The sequence below is a fragment of the Glycine max genome, chromosome 3 (genome assembly GCF_000004515.6).
Source record: "Glycine max cultivar Williams 82 chromosome 3, Glycine_max_v4.0, whole genome shotgun sequence".
NCBI lineage: Eukaryota > Viridiplantae > Streptophyta > Magnoliopsida > Fabales > Fabaceae > Glycine > Glycine max.
In genome coordinates, this window is record NC_016090.4 from 1,234,676 (window position 1) to 1,260,013 (window position 25,338).

Genomic DNA, 25,338 nt, shown 5'->3' on the forward strand with positions numbered 1-25,338 from the left:
TATTCTAGTTTCAGATTTTCAGTTAGAAGTATCTACATCTATTATTGCCTGCCTTCCTTGTTCGTATTTCCTAGGAACCTTCAAAAATTTTCTTTTTTTGAATTAACTGATATCGAATTTTGTAATTAAGGAACAAAATTGATGCTAGTTTTCATACAGAACTAAAAATTTGATTTCACCTGTATTTTGGGACTAAAGTGTTTGTTTAATTTTTTTTTCTCCGATTTCATATCTGATTAATTGGCAACCCAATATAATTCCAATTTTCATATCTAATAATATAGTTCAAAAATGTAAAACAATACCGGGTAAAGGTATATATATTGATTTTTAAATCAACCTTGGCCTCCACAATATTTGGCCAACTATAAAAAATTATTAAATAATCAAATAGATGCCATATTCCACAATATTTGGCCAACTATAAAAAATTATTAAATAATCAAATAGATGCCATATCGGATGGTTCAACGACAGTGGAAAGCCAAGTGACAAAATAGAGGCCTTTAGCTTCAAATTTCAAATATCACCACTTGCTAGCTAATCCTTTAAATATTAAGAACCAGAGAAATATTTCATGTCATAGCTAGAAGCCAAGAACTCGATAAGTGAAACTTTCATGTCAAAACTTGGATCAAATAAATTGTTGCAAGAAAGCAAGGAAATTTACTTTAAAGGACGTACAGGGAACGCCAATATTGCAAATAAATATATATAGTTATATAGTATTAAGGCATGGAAGCATGCATTGGATGCTAGTACAATATACAGTGGTCCTTTTCTAGCACAATCCAGCAGTAACGAAACTCATCTTTCCAAAATAAATTTAAAACAATTAAAAAAGAAGATTATGAAAGAGTACTACACCTATAAATTACCATCTAAGTGTCATCCTTTTCAGCAAGCACACAGCAAAAAACAACATAGAAAAGAGAGAACATATACAAAATGAAGATGTCTAACTCAATAGCATCCTTTGTTCTGCTGCTCATTCTCATTTCAACAAATTGTTTGTGTTCAGCACAACAGTGTCGTCCAAGTGGGAGAATCATGGGAAAGAAGCCTCCTCCTGGAGAATGCAACAAAGAGAATGATTCAGATTGTTGTGTGCAAGGCAAGGCGTACACAACATACAAATGTTCGCCAGCAGTTTCAAGGCACACAAAGGCTGAACTCACTCTGAATAGTTTTGAAAAGGGTGGAGATGGAGGTGGCCCTTCAGAATGTGACAACCAGTACCATTCCGATGACACACCGGTAGTCGCACTCTCCACCGGATGGTTCAACGACAGGAGTAGGTGCCTCCACAACATCACCATCAGTGGAAATGGCAAAAGCGTGGTGGCTATGGTGGTCGACGAGTGTGACTCGACCATGGGATGTGATGAAGACCATGATTATCAACCACCTTGTTCCAACAACATTGTTGATGCCTCCAAGGCTGTCTGGAAAGCCTTAGGTGTGCCTCACAATCAGTGGGGTGGATTAGAAATTACATGGTCTGATGCTTAATCTAATTAATGCTACTATACTAGTACATGCCTGCCTTCTATCTAGCTATTCTCTATGTGTTGTGTTGGTTAATTAATTTGTCTAGTGTGTCATGTAAAAATTGTTGTATGTATATATATACCTTTATATGGTATTGTTATACATTTTCAACTATGTTATCTTTAGATATCAAATTTGGAAGTGTTTGGTTGCCTATTAATCAAAAAGGAAATAATAGGATAATTATTCAAGTGAACTTAGGGGACAAAAAAAATTAAACAAACATTATAGTCCCAAAATATAGGTTAAACTAAATTTTTAGTATTGTACGAAAATCGGCATCAATTTAGTTGGATAAAAACAAAATGTGATATCAATTCAGAGAAAATAAAAGATAATTTTGAATGTTCCAATATCAACTAGGAACAAGAAAGGCAGGCAGATAATAGATATTTGTTACTAAAAATCTGAAACAGGAATAGCTAAGAATTGCAGTTAGTATTAGTGTGCTTTTTTACAACGGAATACTAGATTAAATTGCATTTAAGCAACATCGCCAACCAGTCACAAATGTGTATAGGTACCAGATACATACACAGGAACATATTTATGGATAATAATATTTAAAAAAATGTTAGCAACACTTTCTTTTCTTTAAAGCTTTTTTCCATCATTCTCTAAGAGTTCCCAAAATTGGTCATTTCCGACATATTTTAGTTAATTACAGAGAAAGTGTTAGTAAAAGAGTTTCGTTAGCATTTCCCTTAATATTTTCTCTGTCAAACTTAAGGTTTCCATAGTCTGCGCCTCTGACATTTTAAAGAGCTACTTACATGCTATGTTCTGGTGACAAAAAGCAAGCTTAAACCAACCAAAACAGAGTCATAGTTTTGAGAAACATTGTTCACTTCAACTTCCGTGTGAATATTATTATAATTCTAAAGCTAAGCCTTTCGTCCAAAAAAACTAAGGAATCTTTTTGCTTAATCAATCATAGTAATCCAATTAATTGGCAACTCCTCATAAGACTTAAGCTTCCATCAATGTTCTGTAGTGTGAGAAGATGATTAATTTGTGAAACAACAGATATTAACACTAAGATGATTTGTGCTGCATGGACCTGTGTATTTGAAAACCTTCCAATTATGCTGCCATGAACATGTTACTGCAGTTTCTCAAAAGCAACAACAACCAGTTTATTACATACTTACATAGAATGGACCACATGCTTTTTTTTAACAGATTTTATATATTTTATAGATAAATTCTTATTACATGTAAAATCCAATCCAATTCAAACATAAATAACGCAATGGAATTTATGGAGTGAAAGCTCAAAGCCGCTACCTACACTTGAGTCTGACAATATTAGAACAAGGGAAATAAGAAGAAAGCTTATACTTATGGTCTGGGTAAGCTTCTTCAAAAACACTTTTAAGAGAAAAAAAAAATAATGAGATGAACTTCTCTTTAAGATAAAATGAGTTTTATGTAGAAACTTTTTTATATAACTTTTTTAAAAAATAAGAAGACATTTACAAATTAGTTAATAATTAATTAATGGAGAACTTATTTTAATTTATGGAGAAACTCAATTCATTTCTTTCTTCTTACTAGGCATTTTTCAAAGAGGAAGAATTGATAGGTTATGCGTGATATTAACTTGAAGAACCTCAAGCTTGGGACACTTTGATGGAAGTTCAAAAAGTAAGGAATCATCCCTTTTAAGAAAAATCCTTAGCTGAACTAAATTCTTAAACAGTGGAAGATCAGGAGTGGAAGCAGCGTCCATCTCATCCCTAATATAATTCAAAGACAGAAATTCGAAGCTTAAGCTAAGTAGCCCTTGAAGAATGGTGGAAAGAATCTGTTTCACTTCAAAATACAGTGTCATATAAGCCTTGAGTCTCACAATGTTTGGCCAACGACGAGTTTCCAAGTAGTCCGAGATAAAATCATATCCACGATGATCATCACTTTGTATAGTGAGCCAGTTGCAGTGGAAGACTTTGATGTCTCGAGAGTTAACGCTACACACAATCTTCAACTCGTTGAAATGATACGTGTACCGTTCCTGCACAAGCTTGCTGATATTGGTGGTGGAGAAGCATGTGATTACGAGTAGGCTCAAAGTCGTGGCGTAAAAGTACTAGTTTGTGATTAATTATCAATGAAAAACTTTAAATCAATAATCTCGTAATTGTAAGTACTAGTTTGTGTTCAAAATCAAACATAGACTTGCCATTTTGGAATTGTAATCTGTTACCATTTAAGGACATTGACCTGTTGATCGTTTCTATCGTTTCAATAGTACGTACCCTGTACAAAATGAATGATAATTAAGAAAAATATTTATATATAAACTAAGAGAGAGAGAGAGAGAGAACTAATATCCATATGTAGTTATCAATTTCTAGATGCTGTATTTGTCATTTTGGCTTTACATGCACGGTCGTGTGTTAAACTTTTTCTTTGACCAACAAATTGTCCTATAGTATTGTGGTGGATATGTTTGTTATCTCATAGCCTAATGATTTACTTGATGCGGAAATTTCTATATATACCCTTTAAAATCCCCATCCATGCATCAAGCACTCACAAGTACAAGAACAATAAGAGGCACAAACAAATTAAGGAGCATAAACAGAATGAAGAGCACTAGTCTTTCCACAAAAGCATGTTCTTGTGTACTAGTTTTTCTCCTACTATCAAATTGCATGTATTCCGAAGCACAACAATGTCATCCAAGTGGAAGAATCGAAGGGAAAGGGGCCCCTCCAGGACAATGCAACAAATAAATTAAATGATTCTGATTGCTGTGAACAAGGCACGCAGGATGTACAAAACATACGAATGTTCGCAACAAGTGACTAGTCACACAAAGGCATACCTAACCCTAAACAGCTTCGAGAAGAATGGAGATGGAGGTGGCCCTTCATGGACTGCGACAACAAGTACCATTCTGACAACACGCCGGTAGTTGCACTCTCCACTGGATGGTTCAACCACAAGAGTGATAGGGAAATAGGTCAACACAATAACAAACTCTATAACAGAGTAATAAGCAACGGAAATAAATTTTCCCAAACTTTCAAGAACCTGTGAGAAGCATCAATAAAGTATAGAGCGCAAAACAGAAACACAATTTGTTTAACGTGGAAAACCCCTCAATGCAAGGGTAAAAACCACGAGTCGTTCAGATCAAAGAAATAAATTCACTATAATCAATGAAGATACAAGAGAGTCTCCAACAAGTTCACTAAAACATGCTACAAGCAGTCAAATCAAAACAAACCTCCAATTGGTATAATAGACACAAGAAGATAAAACCTCAAAATATAGAGCAGGTAACATGAAACACTTATCTCTCTCTTTCTCTCTAGGTATCTTTTTCTCGATCCAACCAAAAAATTTGAAGTATCACGCACGTAGAACCTGCTGTCCAAAAATCAGCCCAATCCAACGGTGAACGAATCCGTAGTTGCAATCTGAAAAAACGCTCTCTAGTAGGTATGCGAAAATCACAATGGTTTTCTCTCTCCTTCTTTCTCTCTCAATGATTTGTAATTGTTTTTCCCTCTTAAATGAGTCTCTCTCACTGTATCTCACTCTCTAATATGATTCATCTCCACTTAAATAAGTGAGACATACGAGCCTTCTCATTTGGAGCTTTACTCCACATAGGAAGGGAGTACAAAAAACCCAACCAACCTCCCCCTCACAACTATGTGGAGGTGACCGTCAAACTGACGATCTCACAGCAAGCTTCAAACTTCCCTCTTAGTAATTCCCTAGTTATCATATTAGCACCACCAAAGGATTTCACCTTCAAAGGGCCACAAACATTTGAATGCATCAATTCAAGCAACTCAGATTTTCTTGAGGAAGGATGCTTCTTGAAAGAGACTCTGATTTGCTTACCAACCATGCAATGAGAACATTTCTCCAAATTTGCATTCTTCAATCCTGGAAGCATATCCTTCTTGGCTAAACAATTTATCCCCTTCTCACTTATATGACTAAGTCTTTGGTGTCACAGAAATGTCTCTATATCCATAGCATTCACATTGTCTCTAGCAACCAAAGCTTTCATCCAATACAACTTTGAAATTTTCTTCCCCTTAGCCACAACCAGGTTACCCTTGGTGAGTTTCCACTTTCCAGAACCAAAGTGGTTATCATAACCCGCATCATCAAGTATCCACACAGAGATCAAATTAAAGCGGACATTTGGAGCATATTTCACTCCTCTAAGTAGCAACTGCATTCCCATGTTGGTTTGCAAACAAACATCACCAACACCAATCACCTTGGACACACCATCATTACCCATCTTCAAGACTCCAAAATCACCTGGAGTGTAAGATGTGAAGAACTCCTTCCTGGTTGTAACATGCAGTGTAGCACCACTATCAATTATCCACATGTTCTCATTAGATACGTACAAGATTAAGCGAATCAAAGTCATGGAGAATAACAAAATCATCACTAGTAGCAGTAGTCACACAGTCATCATCATGATACTTCTCTTTTTGCTTACCCTTCTTGTCTTTATTCTCCTTCTTCCATAAAAAATAATACCTCTGGATATGTCCCGTTCTGTGATAATAATGACACTCAACATTCTTGTACCGAGACCTGGACTTATTCCTGTTCTTGTCTCTATCACCCTTCATATGTGCCTCCATCGTTCAACCAAGAGCTTTGATATCACTTTGATGAGGAAATAGGCCAACACAATAACAAACTTTATAACATAGTAATAGGCAATGAAAATAAATTTTCTCAAACTTGCAAGAACCTGTGAGGAGCACCAATAAAATATAGAGCACAAAACATAAATTAAAGAAAACAAAGACACGGTTTGTTTAACGTGGAAAACCTCTCAATATAAGGGTAAAAATTATGGGTCATCCAGAGCAAAAAAATAACTTCACTATAATCAATAAAGATACAAGAGAGTCTCCAACAAGTGTACTAAAATGTGTTACAAACAGTCAAATCAAAATAAACCACCAATTGATACAATAGAGACAAAAAGATAAAACCTCATAATATAGAGCAGATAATGCGAAACACTTATCTCTCTCTCCATATATCTTTTTCCCGATCCAACCAAACAATTTGAAGTATCACGCACATAGAACCTGCTATCCAAAAATCAGTCCGATCAAACGGTGAACAAATCTGCAGTTGCAATATGAAAAAATGCCCTCGAGTGGATATGCGAAAATCACAATGATTTTCTTTCTCTTTTCTCTCTCAATGATTTGTAACTATTTTTTTCTCTCAAATGAGTCCTTCTATCTCACTCTCTAATCCAATCCTTCTCCACTTAAATAAGTGAGATATACTAACCTTCTCATTTAAACCTTTACTCCACATAGAAAAGGAACCCAAAAAAAAAGAGCAGGTGCCACAAGAAGATCACCATGGTGGTTGATCAGTGTGACTCAACCAAGGGTTGTGATGCAGATCAGGACTATCAACCTCCTTGTGCAAACAACATTGTTGATGCATCAAATGCTGTGTGGGAAGCCTTGGTCTGATGCTTAATTCAATTCAATAATAGTGCATTTATATATGTCTTCTTCCTGTTCTATAAATGCTTCTTAATTATGTGTGTGGAAGAGTACGTATATTTTTATAATAGTATTGATATTATTTATCTTGAAATATATACTTTAATTTTAGTTGTATAAAATTCATTCATTCTACTGTTTAACTGTGTAATGATTTTTTTTTACAGAAATTTAACTATGCAAAGCTAATAGATATATTATAACAACTAATCGAGTTAATTAACCCGATCTTGTCCTATGTATTGTTGAGTCTTAATCAAATTCAAGTAAATGATTCTATCAAAATTTCAGATCATATAAGGATACAAATCAACATTGCTTAAAGTGACATATCATAGTCATGCTCAAGTGTTGTGGGTGAATATTTATTATAGTTTTTTATTATGAGATTTTTTTTTGTCATATTGAAGAATTTATTTTAAAAATTATCTTGTTTTATGTTTTTTATACATTATTTATAAATTTTATTCATGATTATATTAAATTATATTTTTATATATGTATTTATTTTTAAAAAAATTAATTCAGTAATTGTACCTTAGATTTTATAAAAATCTAGCATCTTGTGCCCATAGTAGATAGTACTCGTACCTAGCACTGGTACCTTACATGCATCCTACTTACATGTTAGATAATGAAATTTTGATTTCAATTGAGTGTATGAATTAATTGATGCGAGATTATTTTAATTTAATTTATTGTCTATATAGTCTTATTTAATTTAAACGGGGTTATTACCTCTACAATAAAACATATTTGTGATTTAGACAAAGAAAAAACAAACCAACGTGTTATTGTTAAATTTTATCATGGGGTTTGGAATAATAAGGATGACCTAAGTACGGCTTTGCCTTGTATTGTTCGCATAGCTAGTGCCAAATCCTGTTTCATTAACTTCCATATGGAAGATGCCATTAACACTAATTTTCACACACCATATGAATAATAGGAATATTGTTGTAATCTTGCTATTATTTTTTGGAATAGAAAACCGATTATTGAATGCTCGTAGACAAATAATTCACTATTAATTAAGGTCATCTACGCTGCGCATGCCATTGTACGTACGTCTCCATGGTTTATAATCCATGTGAAAAGAAAAAATGAAAAAGTAAAGAAAAACAATGAGCATGTAAAAGACAATGACAAACGTAAGTGTGGTGATTGTTTCCTTAATTTGGAAAAATAGCGAAGCCAGTTTCTTGCTAGGGAAACAACCATTGGCCTGCATTTGCATGTATTATATATAAGCTAGATTCTCTTGTAGACAAATTCTGCCCACAGAATCATCGAATCTCATTCGAGGCTTGAGATGGTTCGAGTAAACTATCCAATTTGTAAATTTGCATTGTCCCAACATGCGTACAGGAATATAGCTTAAATTATTAGTTTCATTAAATATTTGGAGGCTAGTAAAATAGAATTTGAATCCTTATGTATATTTTAGGTTTTAATCTGATGACTTAATTAAATTTTAAAAATTTTACTATAATTTTTTATAGTATCTCTCTTAGACTAAATTGATCATTCGGCCAATATTTAATATTAATGATATCAATTTTGATCGATGGTGCTGTCTGGTAAACCATTTGGTCAAGCAGTTACTTCTAACCATAGGTGTTTAGCCAAACAACACTTTTTAGTTAATCTTTTGGGGCCTTTCCATCCAACTGTTTACGCTGGAATTTGGTAAACAACCGCTAGTCTAAGTTAATTGCTTGCGAGACCAACTAGTGAATCTCAGGAGCATGTCATTTGCGTGTTTGCTTTAAACATAAACCGTTAATGTTCATCATTGCAACAAACACTCACTGGTTCGAAATTTGCAGAAAGTAAAATTGTTTAACAGAAATCGAAATGCTGGAAATAACTAGGCAAGGAAAAGAAAATTCTTTGACAGAATCGAAAGGCTGGAAGTAAATTAACAAGGGAGGAAAATTGCAGAATGTAAAGGAGCAGTAAGTTCACTCGATCGAATGAACCATTTAAAAGACAGGAATTCTAAAGTGAAGCGTAAATTGCATTGCATTCGAAATGTAAAGTTTGCAGAAATTTAAAATGGTTCACAAACAAACATACATTCTCCTTGTGTACTCGTTTCTCTCTGCGCTGGATACTTTGAGTGTATAAGGATTCTGTAGAAATGATTTGCGACCCTGAAATCTGACTAAAAAACTGCTATATATAGATTTTCGAAAATAAACTGCCCTAACGGTCGAACGCTATCCTAACGCCAAGTGTCCTGCTACGTACACCTTGCATAACCGCTCCCTAGAACGGTTATCCACATTACTCGAGATCGAACTGATTTGGTGAAGATTTGTTCAGAAATTACGCTAAGTCCAGAACTCTTGCTGCCTCGACTTCGACTCGTCCATACACCAGTTCGAATTGCCCAATAGCTCGAAGTCCTCTTTCTTGTCTTAGCTTTGTACTTCGTAAATACTTCTTTGAACCTGGGAATTCCTTCTTAAAGATTCTCCTCTCTTTTCGATTCGAGCAGGTCCTGACCAGACTCTTGCTCTGTAATATGCTTCGAAACTCGAGACGACATCTAATGCATACTTAGAGCATATTTTAGCTCGTCGAAAATATGGGCTAACAAATTGCCCCCAAAAAATGTCCGCTTCGATTCGAGATCGAAGGAAGATGAGAAGTTGACATTTTTTTCTCTTCTTCTACCAGCTTTCCTGAAACGGCGACATGATGGCACGTTTAATGGTAACCGTCGCCTCGATCTCCCACTACCCATCATTAATTCCACCTTTCTAGGCAGAGTGGGACACGTGTCACGCTGGGGAGTCAAAAGGGAAATCTGATGTGATTGATTTCTGACCCTTGATTCTTATTATATTATTTTCCCTTTTTTAAAGTGAAACCTCCATAAATAGCGCCAAAAAACCTCAGAGAAACCCCTTTAGCTTCTTTGCTTCCGAAACCCCGAAACCTTTCTTCCTCTTTGCTTCTGAAACCCTTCTTCTTTGCTGATTCGTATCCATTATCTCCGGCGAGGCTTCCTTATTCTCAGATAACAACTTGCTACTCCTTTCATCATCAAACTCACCGAATCTCTGAGCTTTGCCATTGTTCTTCGTGAACCCAAGCTCTCACTCACTGATTCTATCAGTTACAAAACCCTTCGTAAGAATCATCCTCTCTCAAATTTTACAATGTCGCAAGGACAAGCAGTTCCGTTTGCTGGGAAATGGCACCGTTTTACAGTCAGGAACGACGGAGAGAAGGTGGTTCCAGAACCACAAGGTGACGCCGAACACACAGAAATCTGGGAATCGGAGGTGATGATCCCTTTCGCAGTAGAAAGGACAGTTTATGCTTTCGGTGGACCTCTGCCAGACCAAGAGTCACTTTCGAGTTCAATGAACAAGGTATTTCCCTGCTATCCAACTTGCGAACCCAGGATTTTTGATAGTGAGCCTTACAACTTTAATTGTTTAAGCAAACCCAACAAACTCTTTCGATCCGCCCCGTCAATAGCCCATAGGGATTACCTACCTTGGATTGATAGAGTCGAACAAGCATATGAGGATTTCTGGAAGACATATGGCATATTTGACTTGATACAATTCTCTCGATTTGGTCCTGAATATCGACCAGAAATGCTGATAGCAGCTATGCATTTTTTCGAGTCTTCTACCAACACCTTTCAATTTAAATGTGGTATGATGACCCCTACTCTCTTAGATGTAGCTGCCCTCACAGGCCTTAGGCCTAGCGGAGAAACGTATGATCCCACTAAATCTAGTGATAATATCAAGCTAGTATATAAGGAGAACACCTTTTCCAAATATATAGCTGAACACAAAGGATCGGTCGAAGAGGAAGTCTCTGATGAAGAGCATGTAGCCTTCCTGACCCTATGGCTATCTCACTATGTCTTTTGCACAAAATCCTTGCAAGTAGCCAAAAGATTCATTCCAATGGCAATACAAATTCATGAAGGTCAGAACTTTGGATTTGGACGCCTCTTGTTAGCAGTGCTATATGAATCACTTGGAGAGGTATGTGATGACCTGAAGAAATCGAAGGATGGGTCTTCCTTCTTAGTATCTGGGCCTATGTGGCTTCTCCAGTTGTGGCTTAATGCCACTTTCGAACAAGAAATGGGATTAATAATCCCACAAGATTATGCTGAAGAAGTTGCCAATCGCTCGATCGAAGGCCAGAGAGCACTTCGATTAACACCCAAGACCTTCGATCAAAATCCACAAAAGCTGTTCCTCAAGTACATGAAGATTTTTCTGAGCTTTGACAAGTTTCTTCCCCAACATGCTCCATTCATTAGTCGAGAGGTCGGCCCGGCCTGGTTCACTGACGATTTTCCTGCTGTCGATCCGGACAATGAAGAAGAAGTGAACGAAATATGGTCATTTTACTTGAATCCACAGATCCTGTCCTGTCGTACAGGTGTTCAATCGAACTATTTAGGCCTGGTTGGATACCAACCTAATTTGGTTTCAAGACAATTTGGCCTTTCGCAGATCCGTCCCAAAAGCTTGTTCGAAGATCCTAGAGACGTCATAAGAGGGGCCAATCTTTCAGAAAAGACTTTCAAGAAATTTTTGAAGATTTCTCTTGATGAAAACTATAACCTGCATCCTTTTGAGTTCAACCATTCCCACTTCTGCACCATGGGATTTGTTACCTGGTGGGAGAAATATTATTCGGGCCGTTCGGTTGGAGACACAACTATCATGATCTCCAGACTTGAGAGTGGTTTTACACAACCAACGGTCGAGAATATCCGCTCAAACCTTCAAGCTCGAGGTACTAACTTACTTTTGATTTTTCTAAATTGATATGTATTTTTGCCTTTTCTAATATTCTTACTTTCAGGCAAAACAATCATGACGAAGAAAAGCGCTGAAACGTCTCGAGCTGATGTGAGACCCAAGAAACCCACTGGGGTAAAAATCCAAGAAGGGAAACAAGAAGAGAAGGTAACTCTTCTGAACTTATCTTTTACTCTTAACGTCTTTGCCTCATATTTCTTTATTTTTTCAGAGTCATAAGAAAGATGATAGCACCGAGACTACCACGACCTCAAAACGCTCGAAGCGTGTGGTCATCGAATTCGACGAAGAAAAAGATGCAAGTTTTATTTCTAATGTCAATATTATAACTCTTTTAAGTCTATATTCTGACATTTCTTTACCCTCATAACACAGGAAGAAGAGGAAAGACCTCTTGTAAGAAAAAGAAAATCACCTGAGACTTCGACCAAATCTGCTGATCAAACAGAGGCAGGCAATTCCCAGGCTCAAATGCCTAAGAAGAAAAAGAAAGTGAAACAAGTCGAGCCTGAACCTTCTGTGACTGTCGAGGGTGGCGAGCCAGCCAGGAAGAAAAAGAAAAAGACCAAGTCTTCAAAAGAACAAGGTGAGAATCAACCTGTTGACGTCCAACCACCTTCGACTGATGTTGACGGCACTGCAGCAGAAACTACTCCCTCTATTGCTGAGATGGGCAACCCTGTCGAGCAACCGGACTTACCACAAGAACAACCTCCCGTCGAGGTATCATTCTTAATGTAATTTTAATCATAGCTTATACGAAACTATTTGTTAACCTTTTCCATGACAATTCGAATCAGGTACAAAATGTTTCTGTAGAAGAAATACCCTCATGTGCTCGAACCTCTCCTGCTCCTGAGACGGATGCAGTGAATGTTGAGGAACAGGGTGAAGGTCAAGGTATTCGATCCAGCAGTCCTCATGGATCGAGTCAGAAAAGTTCCTCTGAAGAACATTTTTCCGATGAAGAGGCCATACAAGAGGCTGAAGCTGGAGGTTCAGACATTTTCCCGGCGTCTTCGACATCTAAGCTTTCCGCTAGCATAGGGATGACAGAGGATACATTCATTCAAATGCAAGACGAAGACCCTGCTGCAGCCCTTCGACTCCTACTGAACACCAGTCAAGCCAACACTTCGAGTGAAAAAATTCCTGGTGCTTCGTCCTCATCTGATGCTGACATAACCTCTTCAGTACGCCAAGATTGCCTGCTTTTGAAGTTATCAATGGAATACGCATGGGCAGACGTACTTAAATCCATTGAAGAGAACCCCTCTGCTGCTTTTGGACACCTGAATTTCTTGAAGAAATTGCACAACCCCCTTACTTCTGATGAGATTCTAGGCAAAGTTATTCAAATCGAGGCCATCATCGACCAGTTTACAAGTGCCGTGCAGAAAAAACGCGAAAATGACGCCAGACTGGATGCCCAGAAACAGGCACATATCCTTCTGCTCGAGAAAGCCCGAGCAGCTCAACAAGAAGTCGAACGTCTCACCAAAGAGGCAAAAGAAAGGTCTTCTGACGTCAAAGCCTGTGATGATAACATTTCCTCCTGGGAGGCAACTATTACGAATTTACTGTCTCAGGTCGATGATCTAAGGCAGAAAATTGTAACAGAGCAGGCCAAACGCAAGGAACTCCAGGAGAAGGACGCTACCTCGATTCAAAAACTGGTTGCTGAAAAAGGGAGGGAAGGCCTGAAGGCCTTTAGTGCATCTCAAGCGGTAGCAGATGAGGCGAGAGCTATGGAGAGTGCTGACCAGGTCTTGAGCAAAGAGATGGCCACCCTGAAGAAACTATATGAGGACTTAGTCATGCATTAGTAGAACTTATGATTTTTTATTTCGAATTCTGTATTTCGATTCTACTCTTGATGTAATATTGACACATGCCCTTTCGTGGCAATTTTACTGTTATCGCCATTTTTATGTTTCCATTACTTCTGTCTATTCTATGCTTATTTTAACTTCGAGCAATGTTGGTTTATATTTTTTCAAATATTTACCATTTATACTCAAAGTACGTTTCTGAGGGGTTAATTCCTCTAATTCATAAGCACCATTCGAATAGATCTGAATTATTTTAAACGGTCCTTCCCAATTTGGGGACCATTTGCCCAAGGCTCGATCCTTACTATCCATGGGCAGGATAACCTTCCAAACTAAATCTCCAACATTAAAAGTTTTTGACTTCACTTTCTTATTATAAGCTTTAGCAACTCTTTCTTTTTGTTTAGTCAAAACTTCTAATGCTCTTAATCTCTCCTCGTCTAAATCAACTAACTCATCTGACATCATTTTCCAATAATGGTCGATTGGAATGTCCATTTGTTTTTGTACTCTGGCTGATTGCAAATGTATTTCGACCGGAAGTACAGCATCGTGCCCATAAGTCAGTCGAAATGGGGTAGTATTAGTTGATTCCTTAGGAGAATTTCTACATGCCCATAGAACTTGATCTAACGTTTTATTCCAATTTCTTGGCTTTTGGGCAATGTGTTTTTTAATCAAGTTAATTACAATCTTATTGGCTGCTTCGACCTGACCATTTGCTTGCGCGTAATATGGTGTTGAGGTTAATAATCGAAAGCCAGTTTTTTGGGCAAATTCTTTCATTTTTCGTCCAGTAAAAACTGAACCTTGATCAGTGGTAATTGTTTCAGGAATACCAAACCTATAAATGATATAATTTTGAATGAAACTAATTACCGCTTCCTGATCAACATTTGGCAAAGGGACTGCTTCGATCCATTTTGTAAAGTAATCGATACCAACTATAATATAACGCTGGTTCTTAGAAGAGGCAGGCTTGATTTCACCAATTAAGTCCAAAGCCCATCCTCTGAAAGGCCAAGGTTTGATTATGGAGTGTAACTCACTAGCAGGTGCATGCTGTATCCCTGCATGCTTTTGGCATTCTTGACAGCCTTTAGCAAATTCTATACAGTCTTTTAACATCGAAGGCCAATACAAACCTTGTCGAAATAAAAGCCATTTCATTTTATGGCCTGCTTGATGTGATCCACAAGCCCCACTGTGAACATGGGAAACTGCCAAGTATGCTTCTGATTCACTTAGACATTTTAGCAACACTCCTTCTGCAGTCTTTTTGAACAAATCATTCCCCACAATCACGTAATTTAAAGCCCTATATTTGATCTTTCGAGCCACATTGCCTATTGGATTTTCCAAATATTCAATAATGGACTTTCTCCAATCATTATCTAACATATTGTCAATGGCCAAAATTTGAATTTTTTCCTGAAGATCATTCATACTTTCATCTTTATTATTTTGTGGTGTACTTGCCCCCACAAGTTTTGGCATTGGCAATTTAGTGCTTAATGGCTCTAGTAACACCAGTTTATCTTTTATTTCGATCAACTGAGTTAGTTTTTCCTTCGACATTTTGTACCCTGAAGCTATTTGGGCTAAATCATTTGCTTCTTGGTTTTCTAGTCGAGGTATATGCTCAATGTTAATGTAATCGAAATGATTCAGAAGAGAACTGGCCATAACAAAATATTTTGCTAAGTGTTCATTAACACATTTGTATTCTTGTGTTAATTGCTTCACTACTAATTCTGAATCACCCCTTATGTTAACATTTCTTGCCCCCAGGCTAATTAAAATTTCAAGGCCTGTAATTAGAGCCTCATACTCAGCCTCATTATTAGAACAAAGCCCTTTGATTTTATATTTGAATTTAGTTGGAACTTTATTGGGGGATATTATTAAAACTCCAATTCCAGTTCCATATTTGTGTTTCGAACCATCGAAATACAAAATCCAAGGCTCTGTATCGACATAGTCTTGCGGCATTTCGATCAATGAGTGATCTACAATAAAATCAGCCACAATTTGACCCTTAACAGATTTCAAAGGCTTGTATGTTAAAGAATATTCTGTTAAGGCTAAAGCCCATTTTCCAATTCTACTGTGTAAAATAGGTTTTGACAACATGTGTTTAATAATATCATAATGAGAATACACATAAACATCAACAGGCTTTATATATTGCTTAAGTTTTGCACAAGAGAAATACAGACAAAGACAAAGTTTTTCTATGGCCGTATATCTAGTTTCTGCATCATTTAGTACACGACTAAGATAATAAATTGCATGTTCTATGCCATCATCATCTTCCTGAGCCAACATGCTACCAATGGTCTTGTCAGACGCAGCAATATACAACTTCATAGTCTTGTTTCGACTAGGAGGCATTAACGCAGGAGGCTTGATCAGATATTCTTTAATTTCATCGAAAGCCTTTTGATGCTCTTCATTCCATTTGAATGGTTCATCTTTCTTGAGTCGAAGTAATGGCGAAAAAATTTGAGCTTTGCCACTTAGATTCGAAATGAATCGCCTCAAGAAGTTGATTTTTCCTAGCAAAGACTGAAGCTGTTTTTTGGTCGAAGGAGGCTTCGTCTCAAAAATAGCCTTTGTCTTATTTTGATTTATCTCAATGCCCTTTTTATGTACCACAAATCCCAGGAAATCTCCTGCACGCACACAAAAAGCACACTTTAATGGATTCATTTTTAATCCATGTTTCCTCATTCGTTCGAAAGATTGCCTAAGATAATCCAAATGGCTATCTTCTGAGGAGGATTTGATGATTATATCATCAATATAAATTTGCATAAATGTGTCAATAAAATCATGAAACATGGAATTCATGGCCCTTTGATAAGTGGCCCCAGCATTTTTCAACCCAAAGGGCATAACCACCCATTCATAAGTGCCTAAAGCACCAGGGCATCGAAATGCTGTTTTCGACACATCATTTTCAGCAATAAATATTTGGTTATAACCAGAATAACCATCTAACATGCTCAAAAATTCGAAACCAGCTGCCGAATCTACCAACATTTCCGCTACTGGCATAGCATATTCATCTTTAGGTGTAGCATTATTTAAATCCCTAAAATCTATGCATACTCTAAGAGTTCCATTCTTTTTAATGACAGGGACTATATTTGCTAACCATTCGACATACCTGGCAGCCCTGATGAATTTACACCTCAGCAGCCTTTCGATCTCTTCCTTAATCTTGGACATGATTTCTGGTGCGAATCTTCTTGGTAGTTGTTTTACTGGTCTTTTTCCCTCCTTAATAGGTAATTTCATTTCGACCATTTCTCTGCTTAACCCAGGCATTTCGTGGTAGTCCCAAGCAAAACAGTCTTTAAACTCTCTAAGAAGAGGCACCAGCTTTTCTTTTAAACTTGAGGTGATATTGGCACTGATATAAGTTGGCCTTTTAATCGAGCCATCTCCAATATCAACCTCTTCCAAAGGATCTTGAGCCTGCATCTTTGGCGCCTCACTTATGGGATTTTTCTCAAAACCCAGCGGCTCATCATCATAAATACAATCCAGTCTTCGATCCTTTGTTTCTTTGTTTTCATGATCTTCGATCTTGGCTTCAACTGCCATATTTTGTTGAGATTCAGCCTCAAAGGCCGTATTTAGTCTATTTTCGGCCATATAAGCCGTAATTCTGGCCCATGCAGTGGCCTCAGTCATATTAATCTTCGTATGTATTCCACCCAGTTGGTGGAATGACTCCATCTTCAGAGGGAACAGCATCAATTTCCTCCCTCTCCCATATAAACCCATAGGTAGGATGGAGTTTGACAGAGTGGACAACATTGTCACTCGATTCGACAACAGCCTCCTTGTCACCACAAGGTGCTATGTTAGCCAACTTTTTGTCAAAGGTTTGTGCAGTAACATTATCGACCTCTGACTTATAGAAGCTTTGATCCGCCTCTATATTTTCCACAATCCCATCCTCCCTCCAGATAATGAGCTTCTGGTGAAGGGTAGATGGCACAGCCCCAACTCCATGAATCCACTCCCTTCCTAATAGCAAGTTAAAATTAGCCTTAGACTGTATCACCAGGAAAAGAGTTGGTCGAACTACACTGCCTACAGCAACATCTACTTGAATGGCTCCCAAAGAATAGCCAGTTTTACCCTCATAATTCGAAAGCACAATGTTGTGGGCAGATAGATCTGTGTCATGTTTCCCGATCTTGTAGAGCATAGATCGAGGCATTAAGTTGACAGCCGCTCCTCCATCAATGAGCACTTTGTTGATTCCAACATTCTCAACTTTTGCCCTGATGAAAAGAGGTTTGAGATGACTTTTCATCTGAAAATCTGGCTTTTCGAAATAAGCTAATTGCTCTTCCACACAGCCATTATTCATAACATAGTAACATACTGGCTTTGGGTCAGCCATATCAAAATGATCGAACTCACTTTCGATCTCAGTAACTTCAGATTGGACATCATATTCAGATGGCAAGATGGATACCACACAGATGACATCGAAATCTGGCTCAGAATCCAGTAGATCCTCATCCTCCATCTTGTCTTCATCCACTGGAGGCAGGAGTCTCTCCTTTACCGGCCTCCTAGATACTTCTTTATACTGGCCCGTTTGTAGATTCTGTTGGGCCAATTTCTTCTGACGCTGGAACCTGCGCCATTGGGTCCTCGTCATAGGATTCTTTCCTTTGTAATTGTTCCTATAAGAGTACCTATTGGCCTCCTGTGGGCCAATTTGCTTCGTTCCACTCGAACCACCTACTTCCATAATCCCTTTGTTGAACCTTATAAGTCCCTGGTGCATCCATTTTTCGACCGGAACTGAACCAGGAGGAGCGAAAGTATTCCTTCGACCAGATTTCTGATTAGTATTCGACTGCACCATAACTCTTTTACCTTTATCGAAACGTTGGTTCTGCTTTGCCCCCTTGTTAACAACTTGGTATTTCTTGAGGCCCTCAGTAGCCTCCTTATCACATACTGCACTGCAGCGAGGGCAGAGCATCACAATCTTGTTTTCGAGTTTGCATCTGTTCAAGAAATCAATTAACTCCTCCTCAGCCTGAGGATACACAACCTTCATTTGTTCGTTGTAATCCTCTTCAGATACGTCCTGAACTTGCACATGGGACACCTCCATTGTTTCGACCATCATTATTTCTTGGGGCTCCGCATAGAGAGTTTCAGCAGCTTTGGATGTTTCAGCATTTGCCTGAACAACCCTTGGTTTCTCACCAAATTTTAGCCTCCCTTCGTCAAGAGCCTTTTGAACCAAATCCCTGAAAAGAACACAACGTGAAGTTTTATGGCCAAGGAAATTATGAAATTTACAATAACCCCTTTTCTTCTGTTGTTCGATTGGGGGTACTTTCAAGCCCTTAGGAACAACAATCTGGCCCTCTGTGACTAATAAATCAAATATTTCATCACATTTAGTTATGTCAAATGTATAAGTTTTAGACACAAATTTATCATTTTTAGGTTCAACAGGGTTTTTTCCATTGGAAGGTCTAAGGAGTTTACAAACATAAGGAGGTCCAGGTTTTAATTCTGCTAAATCAACCTCACTGTCTTCGATATCTTCATAAATAATATCGAACTCCTGGTCACTGTCATTGGTTTCGACATATGCAACCTTTTCCTTCTTATGGAATTTAGAATTTCTAGCCTTTTCGTCCTTCAATCGTTCGAGTTGTCGAACTCTATCAGCCAATTGAGCCATATCCCTTAAATATTGGGTATCTAATTTCTTTCTAATCGAATAGTCTAGGCCACCAGCAGCCATTTCGACTAATTCATGTTCAGGGACTCGGGTGAAACACCTTGCCTTTAAGAGTCTGAATCTGTTCAAATAATCATCAATTGATTCAGGTGCCTTGCGTCGTACGCTGGCTAACTCTTTAAGGCTGATCTTAGACTGTCCCATATAAAATTGGTCATGGAAAATCCTTTCCAATTGGTTCCAATTATGTATGGAATGAGGAGGAAGGGTTGTAAACCATGTAAAAGCATTTTTAGTCAAGGAACTAGGGAAAAATTTCATTCTTAAATTTTCATTATTAGCCAAATCCCCTGCCTCGACCAAATATCTAGCAATGTGTTCGACAGTTGACTCATTTGTCTCTCCTGCAAACTTAGTAAACTTAGGGATTTTCACACCCCTTGGTAATTCTGTCTGTAACACATACTCAGATAATGGAGACACAAAATTAGGCCTGTGTAAGCCTAAGTTCAAACCATTCTGCACCAAAATCGTTTCGACCATTTGGGCCAGGTTATTCTGCCTATCGAAACGGTTTTGTTGAATATTCCCTATTACTTCATCAGCATTTTGGTTCCTATTTACCAATACTATACCAGGGTTTGGTTCGACCTGTTGGACTGGTGGCTCTATGCGTGCCGCTGGTTGTGGTGCTTGAGCCATTTGCATCCCTGGGTTATTAGGCATCTGTATCTCTTGGACAGGCGCCTGTATTTGGATCTGTCGAATTGGTGGTTGCTGTATGGGTGGTGCCCCAAAAAAGTCAGCAATTCGACTTATTTGATTTGTTAACATTTGGTAACTGTCATTTGTATTTTGAATTAAGGGGTTAATAACAGTTCCTATTTGTTGTGTTAACATGTTAACCATATCATGGTTACTTTCATCCATTTGTTGTCTAAGTGACAAAACGGATGTATTGGTTAAATGTTGAGGAATTACCCTACCTTGATTGCCCGCTACAGATCCTGATGGAGAGGACATATTAAGATTCTCTATATTTGGTTGAGAGTTTTGCAACCCTACCATCAAAGATGTAGGCATGCCATATAGAGGGTTTTGAGGCGGTCGAAAGGGACTTCCACTGGGATTCCCTAAACTAGGGTTATTCCATGGGGCAAAAGCAGACGCTGACGTGGTCGAACTTGCCAACGTCATGTTGGTCATGGGAGATGTTACCCCTGTCTGATTCATAACCGTCGAACTTATCGTGCCAACAGTTTGGTCAGGAATTGCTCCTATGCCAGAATTTATATTGGCATTACTGACAGAGGTCTGCGTTGGTTGCCCCTCCATATTTGGAAGGTCATTGTTTCGATTACTTGGGGGTGGTCTAGCCATCCTTGTACGAGTTTTGAATTCTGTTAAGTGTGGAACAGATTTCCCACTTCTTAAATGCATACAAAATCAAAACAATTAAGAATGCAATAAACCAACTGCACTAAGCAACTTTAATAATAATTTAAAACTAAAACACACAATTGACCAGTCCCACCGGGCGTGCCAATTTGTTTACGCTGGAATTTGGTAAACAACCGCTAGTCTAAGTTAATTGCTTGCGAGATCAACTAGTGAATCTCAGGAGCATGTCACTTGTGTATTTTGCGTTTAAATGTAAAGCTTTTGAATGTTCATCATTGCAACACACATTTACTAGTTCGAAATTTGCAGAAAGGAAAATTGTTTAACAGAAATCGAAATGCTGGAAGTAACTAGGCAAAGAAAGGAAAATTGCAGAATGTAAAGGAGCAGTGAGTTCACTCGATCGAATGAACCATTTAAAAGACAGGAATTCTAAAGTGAAATGAAAAATGCATTGCATTCGAAATGTAAAGTTTACAGAAAACTTAAAATGGTTCACAAACATACATTCTCCTTGTGTACTCGTTTCTCTCTGCGCTGGGTACTTTGAGTATCTAAGGATTTTGTAGAAATGATTTGCGACCCTGAAATCTGACTAAAAAACTGCTATATATAGATTTTCGAAAATAAACTGCCCTAACGGTCGAACGCTATCCTAACGCCAAGTGTCCTACTACGTACACCTTGCATAACCGCTTCCTAGAACGGTTATCCACATTACTCGAGATCGAACTGATTTGGTGAAGATTTGTTCAGAAATTACGCTAAGTCCAGAACTCTTGCTGCCTCGACTTCGACTCGTCCATACACCAGTTCGAATTGCCCAATAGCTCGAAGTCCTCTTTCTTGTCTTAGCTTTGTACTTCGTAAATACTTCTTTGAACCTGGGAATTCCTTCTTAAAGATTCTCCTCTCTTTTCGATTCGAGCAGGTCCTGACCAGACTCTTGCTCTGTAATATGCTTCGAAACTCGAGACGACATCTAATGCATACTTAGAGCATATTTTAGCTCGTCGAAAATATGGGCTAACAGCCCCCTAACCCACTAACACTATCAACCTTAACAAGAACTAGACATGTGATTTGTAGCGGGTGCCAAGTTAGGTGACTGTACATGACATGCAACGAGAGCACCAGTCGAGGGTGAGGTCGCTGCGGCACTGGAAGAGGCTGTAGATGGTGTCGGAGGAGGCGAGGACGGTGAATTTGTTGTGGTTGTGGTTGGCAAAGGCGACAGAGTTGACGAGGGATGTGAGGAGCGAGTTGACGGTGTTTTCGTAGGTGAAATCAGCGTGAACTAGGACTGCAAGTAGACTTGCACGAGAGTGATAGGGATTCTTAAGACATTTCACAAAAATCAATAGGTTCAGGAGAGACAAAAAAAATGTGATTTTACCAAAAGTGTGTAGGTGAAATAAACCCTAACATAAGGGGGTGAGTGTAATTTGTTCTTTTTTCTTTGATTATTATTTCCAGCTCTTTAGAATGCTTTGAACAGGATTCATACCTTTGCTAATTGAGTGGTATGTTTACTTCCATAATGGTTGGTTTATATTGCTTTAAATATTTTCTGTTTATTGATGCAATTCAAATTTCAAAGTTTACTTGGTGAATCGAGCAGGCCTTATTAGAATAAACCGTTTTGATTTCATACGGTCCCTCCCAATTTGATGACCACTTTCCATGTATTCTCGATTTTTTATCAATGGGTAAAATTACTTTCCAAACTAAGTCTTCAGCCTTAAAATTCTTCTATTTCATGCTTCTATTAAAAAATCGAGAAATTATTTCTTTCTATCGAACAATATTTTCCAACGTGACCAATCTTTCTTCGTCTAAGTTATTTAATTTGTCAAACATTAAGTCCCAATCATCCGACGACTCATTTTGTCTTTGTTCTAGAATAGTTTGTAAGTTAATTTAAATTGACAACACTGCTTCATGACCATACACCAATCTAAAAGGAGTAACTCATGTAGCACCTTAAGGGGAATTTCGACAAGTCCATAAGATTTGATTTAACGTTTCATGCCAATTTTTGGGTTTTTAACCAATATGTGTTTTAATAAGACTTATCAAAATCTTCTTTATAAAAAAGGACTTATCAAAATCTTGTTTATAGCCCCGCCTTGTTCATTAATTTGGCCATAATAAGGAGTTAAAGTGAGTAACTTGATATTTTTATACTTGACATTTTTTAAGAGAAATTTTGAGACTTGACATGCTGAAACATTTTTTGACTAGTAAAAATAGTTTTTTGATCAGTAGTAATAGTCTCATGACTGCCAAATTGAAAAAACAACTTGGTATTTGATAAAATAAATGACATGGCGTCCATGGCATTCTAGCAATGAGTTACGCTAACCAAAAGTTTTAATTCCATTATTTTAATCATTTAATAGGATTTCAAGACTAAAAAACAAATTTTTAAAAAGTTTCGGAATATCAATCGATAAAATTTTTGTATAGGAATTAAAAATCATACCAGAAAAAGTTAAAAGACATTAGTCAAACTTTTGTTCAGAATTAAAAATTGAATTTAAAAAAAATTGAAACAAAAATTTAGTTAATCCAAATTTAAAAAACAACTTAAAATGATAGCATTAACCTATATTTTGAGACCAAAATATCAATAGTGATTTAGATGAAAATTTTAGAGACTTATTTTTTTAAAAATTAATTTTAAAGACCAATATAACAATGTGTTACACATTTAGGGAATGATGGTTAACTCGTTTTTAAATCTTGAGATTTAAAATAAAAATTAAGCTAAAACTCAATTACTCTTAAAACTTTTTTTTTAACAAACTCATTATTAATTTTTTTTAAAAATCATGTCAACCCAAATTGTCATTTTTCAAGAAGAATAGAGCCAAGGATTATCTTGTTCCTTTTGTTCTCACGACTTTCAAATTTGGTCAAATCAGCGCCAATTAGATGAACTCGGCCGAGTCACTCGTTTAACGTAACTTGGCGCGTTTAAAAACTCGAGTGGAGTGTGTTTAACATTATGCTTTATTTTCTTTGTTTTCTCATCTCTCTCGTGGCCAGCGAGTTCACCCACTGAAGCCCCACTTTACGCTCAGGTTTCTCATTTTACTCTTCTTCCTTTGCGTCTTTACCTTGTCTTTCTCTTATCACAACACCCTTCATAGTTTCACCACTCATTTTCTTGTATAAACATACGTATTTGCATGCATGCTTTTGACGTTTCCAGCACTTTCACTGAGGCTGTTAACAAATGTTAATTTCATCCATCTTTGTTATCAATCATCTTGTCCAATATGTACGTCTATGTGCTGTTGTGTGTGTAATAATGATATCATAATTCTTTGGATACCAAGAAAGTGTCTTTTAAATATTTTTTATGATAAACAATGTATCCATTAATTCATAGCAATATATGTTTTTTTATGAATGGGAAAATAATTAGCAATATATGGTTGCGATCTCATGAGGGGTTGCTGAATGTTGTATAATAATGATAATCTGATATCATAATTCTTAGGATACCAAGAAAGAATCTTTAAACATTTTTGGTGATAAACATGCGTCCATTAATTCTTAGCAATTTCTCAAGTGGGGTTGTGCTCAATCTCTGCGTCATTGTACTTGTTATTTTCTGGTTTCCATGATTTCATATATTCTGCCTTAGTCACATACGTCTGGCTGGCTCTGTTTCTTTCTTGTATATTTAATTATTTAATCTACTAGCACACTCGGTGGCTTTGATTATAATAATGGTACATGTAAGAGGATATGGTGTATGTTATCTTATAGTTGGTTGGTAATCAAAATTCTTGGCGTTGACATCATTTTTCACAAAGGCTACTTTTTTCCCCTGCTAATAAGGGATACACATGGTGGTCGTTATATGGTGTAATCATATTCTGAAGCTGTGCCAACCTATGAAGAATGTTTTATTCGAAAAGGAATAGGGTAGGAAAACTGGCTTTGCTTTTCCGGCAAAGAGAATTGATAGGGTTTTATGTGAGTACTTTAGGCAGCCATTGTTCAGGAATCAGGATTCTGTTGCTTTACCCTTGGTATAGAAATAATGGTTTTAATTTGAGCTAGATTCTAATTACCTTGGTGCAGAAAAAAAAAATTATATTTTGGAATTACTGATCAATGAAGAATTCCTTCCCCCTGAAGTTGCTCCTTTATTACTTGTATTCTAATTCTGTACAATACATTGACCTCTAAAAGCATCAGTGGCCAACCAGCCAACTACAGATTGGGGTTTCGGGAGATTTTATATATATAACCATATATGAATGCTTATGATTATATAGTTATATGATTGAAATTCACTTCTTTAACACTCATCTCTCACTTGATACGCTTAATTACTATTTAAATTCCAAATTTCACACTTGACTTGACTAGTTGAACTGATTCAGCAAAGTGCCAACAGCTTGATCTTTTGTGCTGCCTTTCAAATCTGCCACTGTGTTGTTAGAGATTTATGATTCTTAATACTCATC

At 37.2% G+C, this 25,338-nt stretch overlaps 1 protein-coding gene across 1 annotated transcript in view; it reads left to right on the plus strand.

The window, feature by feature from the left end:
* Window positions 1-948: 948 nt before the first annotated feature.
* Window positions 949-25,338, plus strand: part of LOC100795478 (putative ripening-related protein 1) — a 31,521-nt gene continuing 7,131 nt past the window's right edge. Inside the window, 1 exon segment of the mRNA XM_003521855.4 lies at window positions 949-1,505. Within this exon segment, the coding sequence (XP_003521903.3) occupies window positions 949-1,505 (557 nt within the window).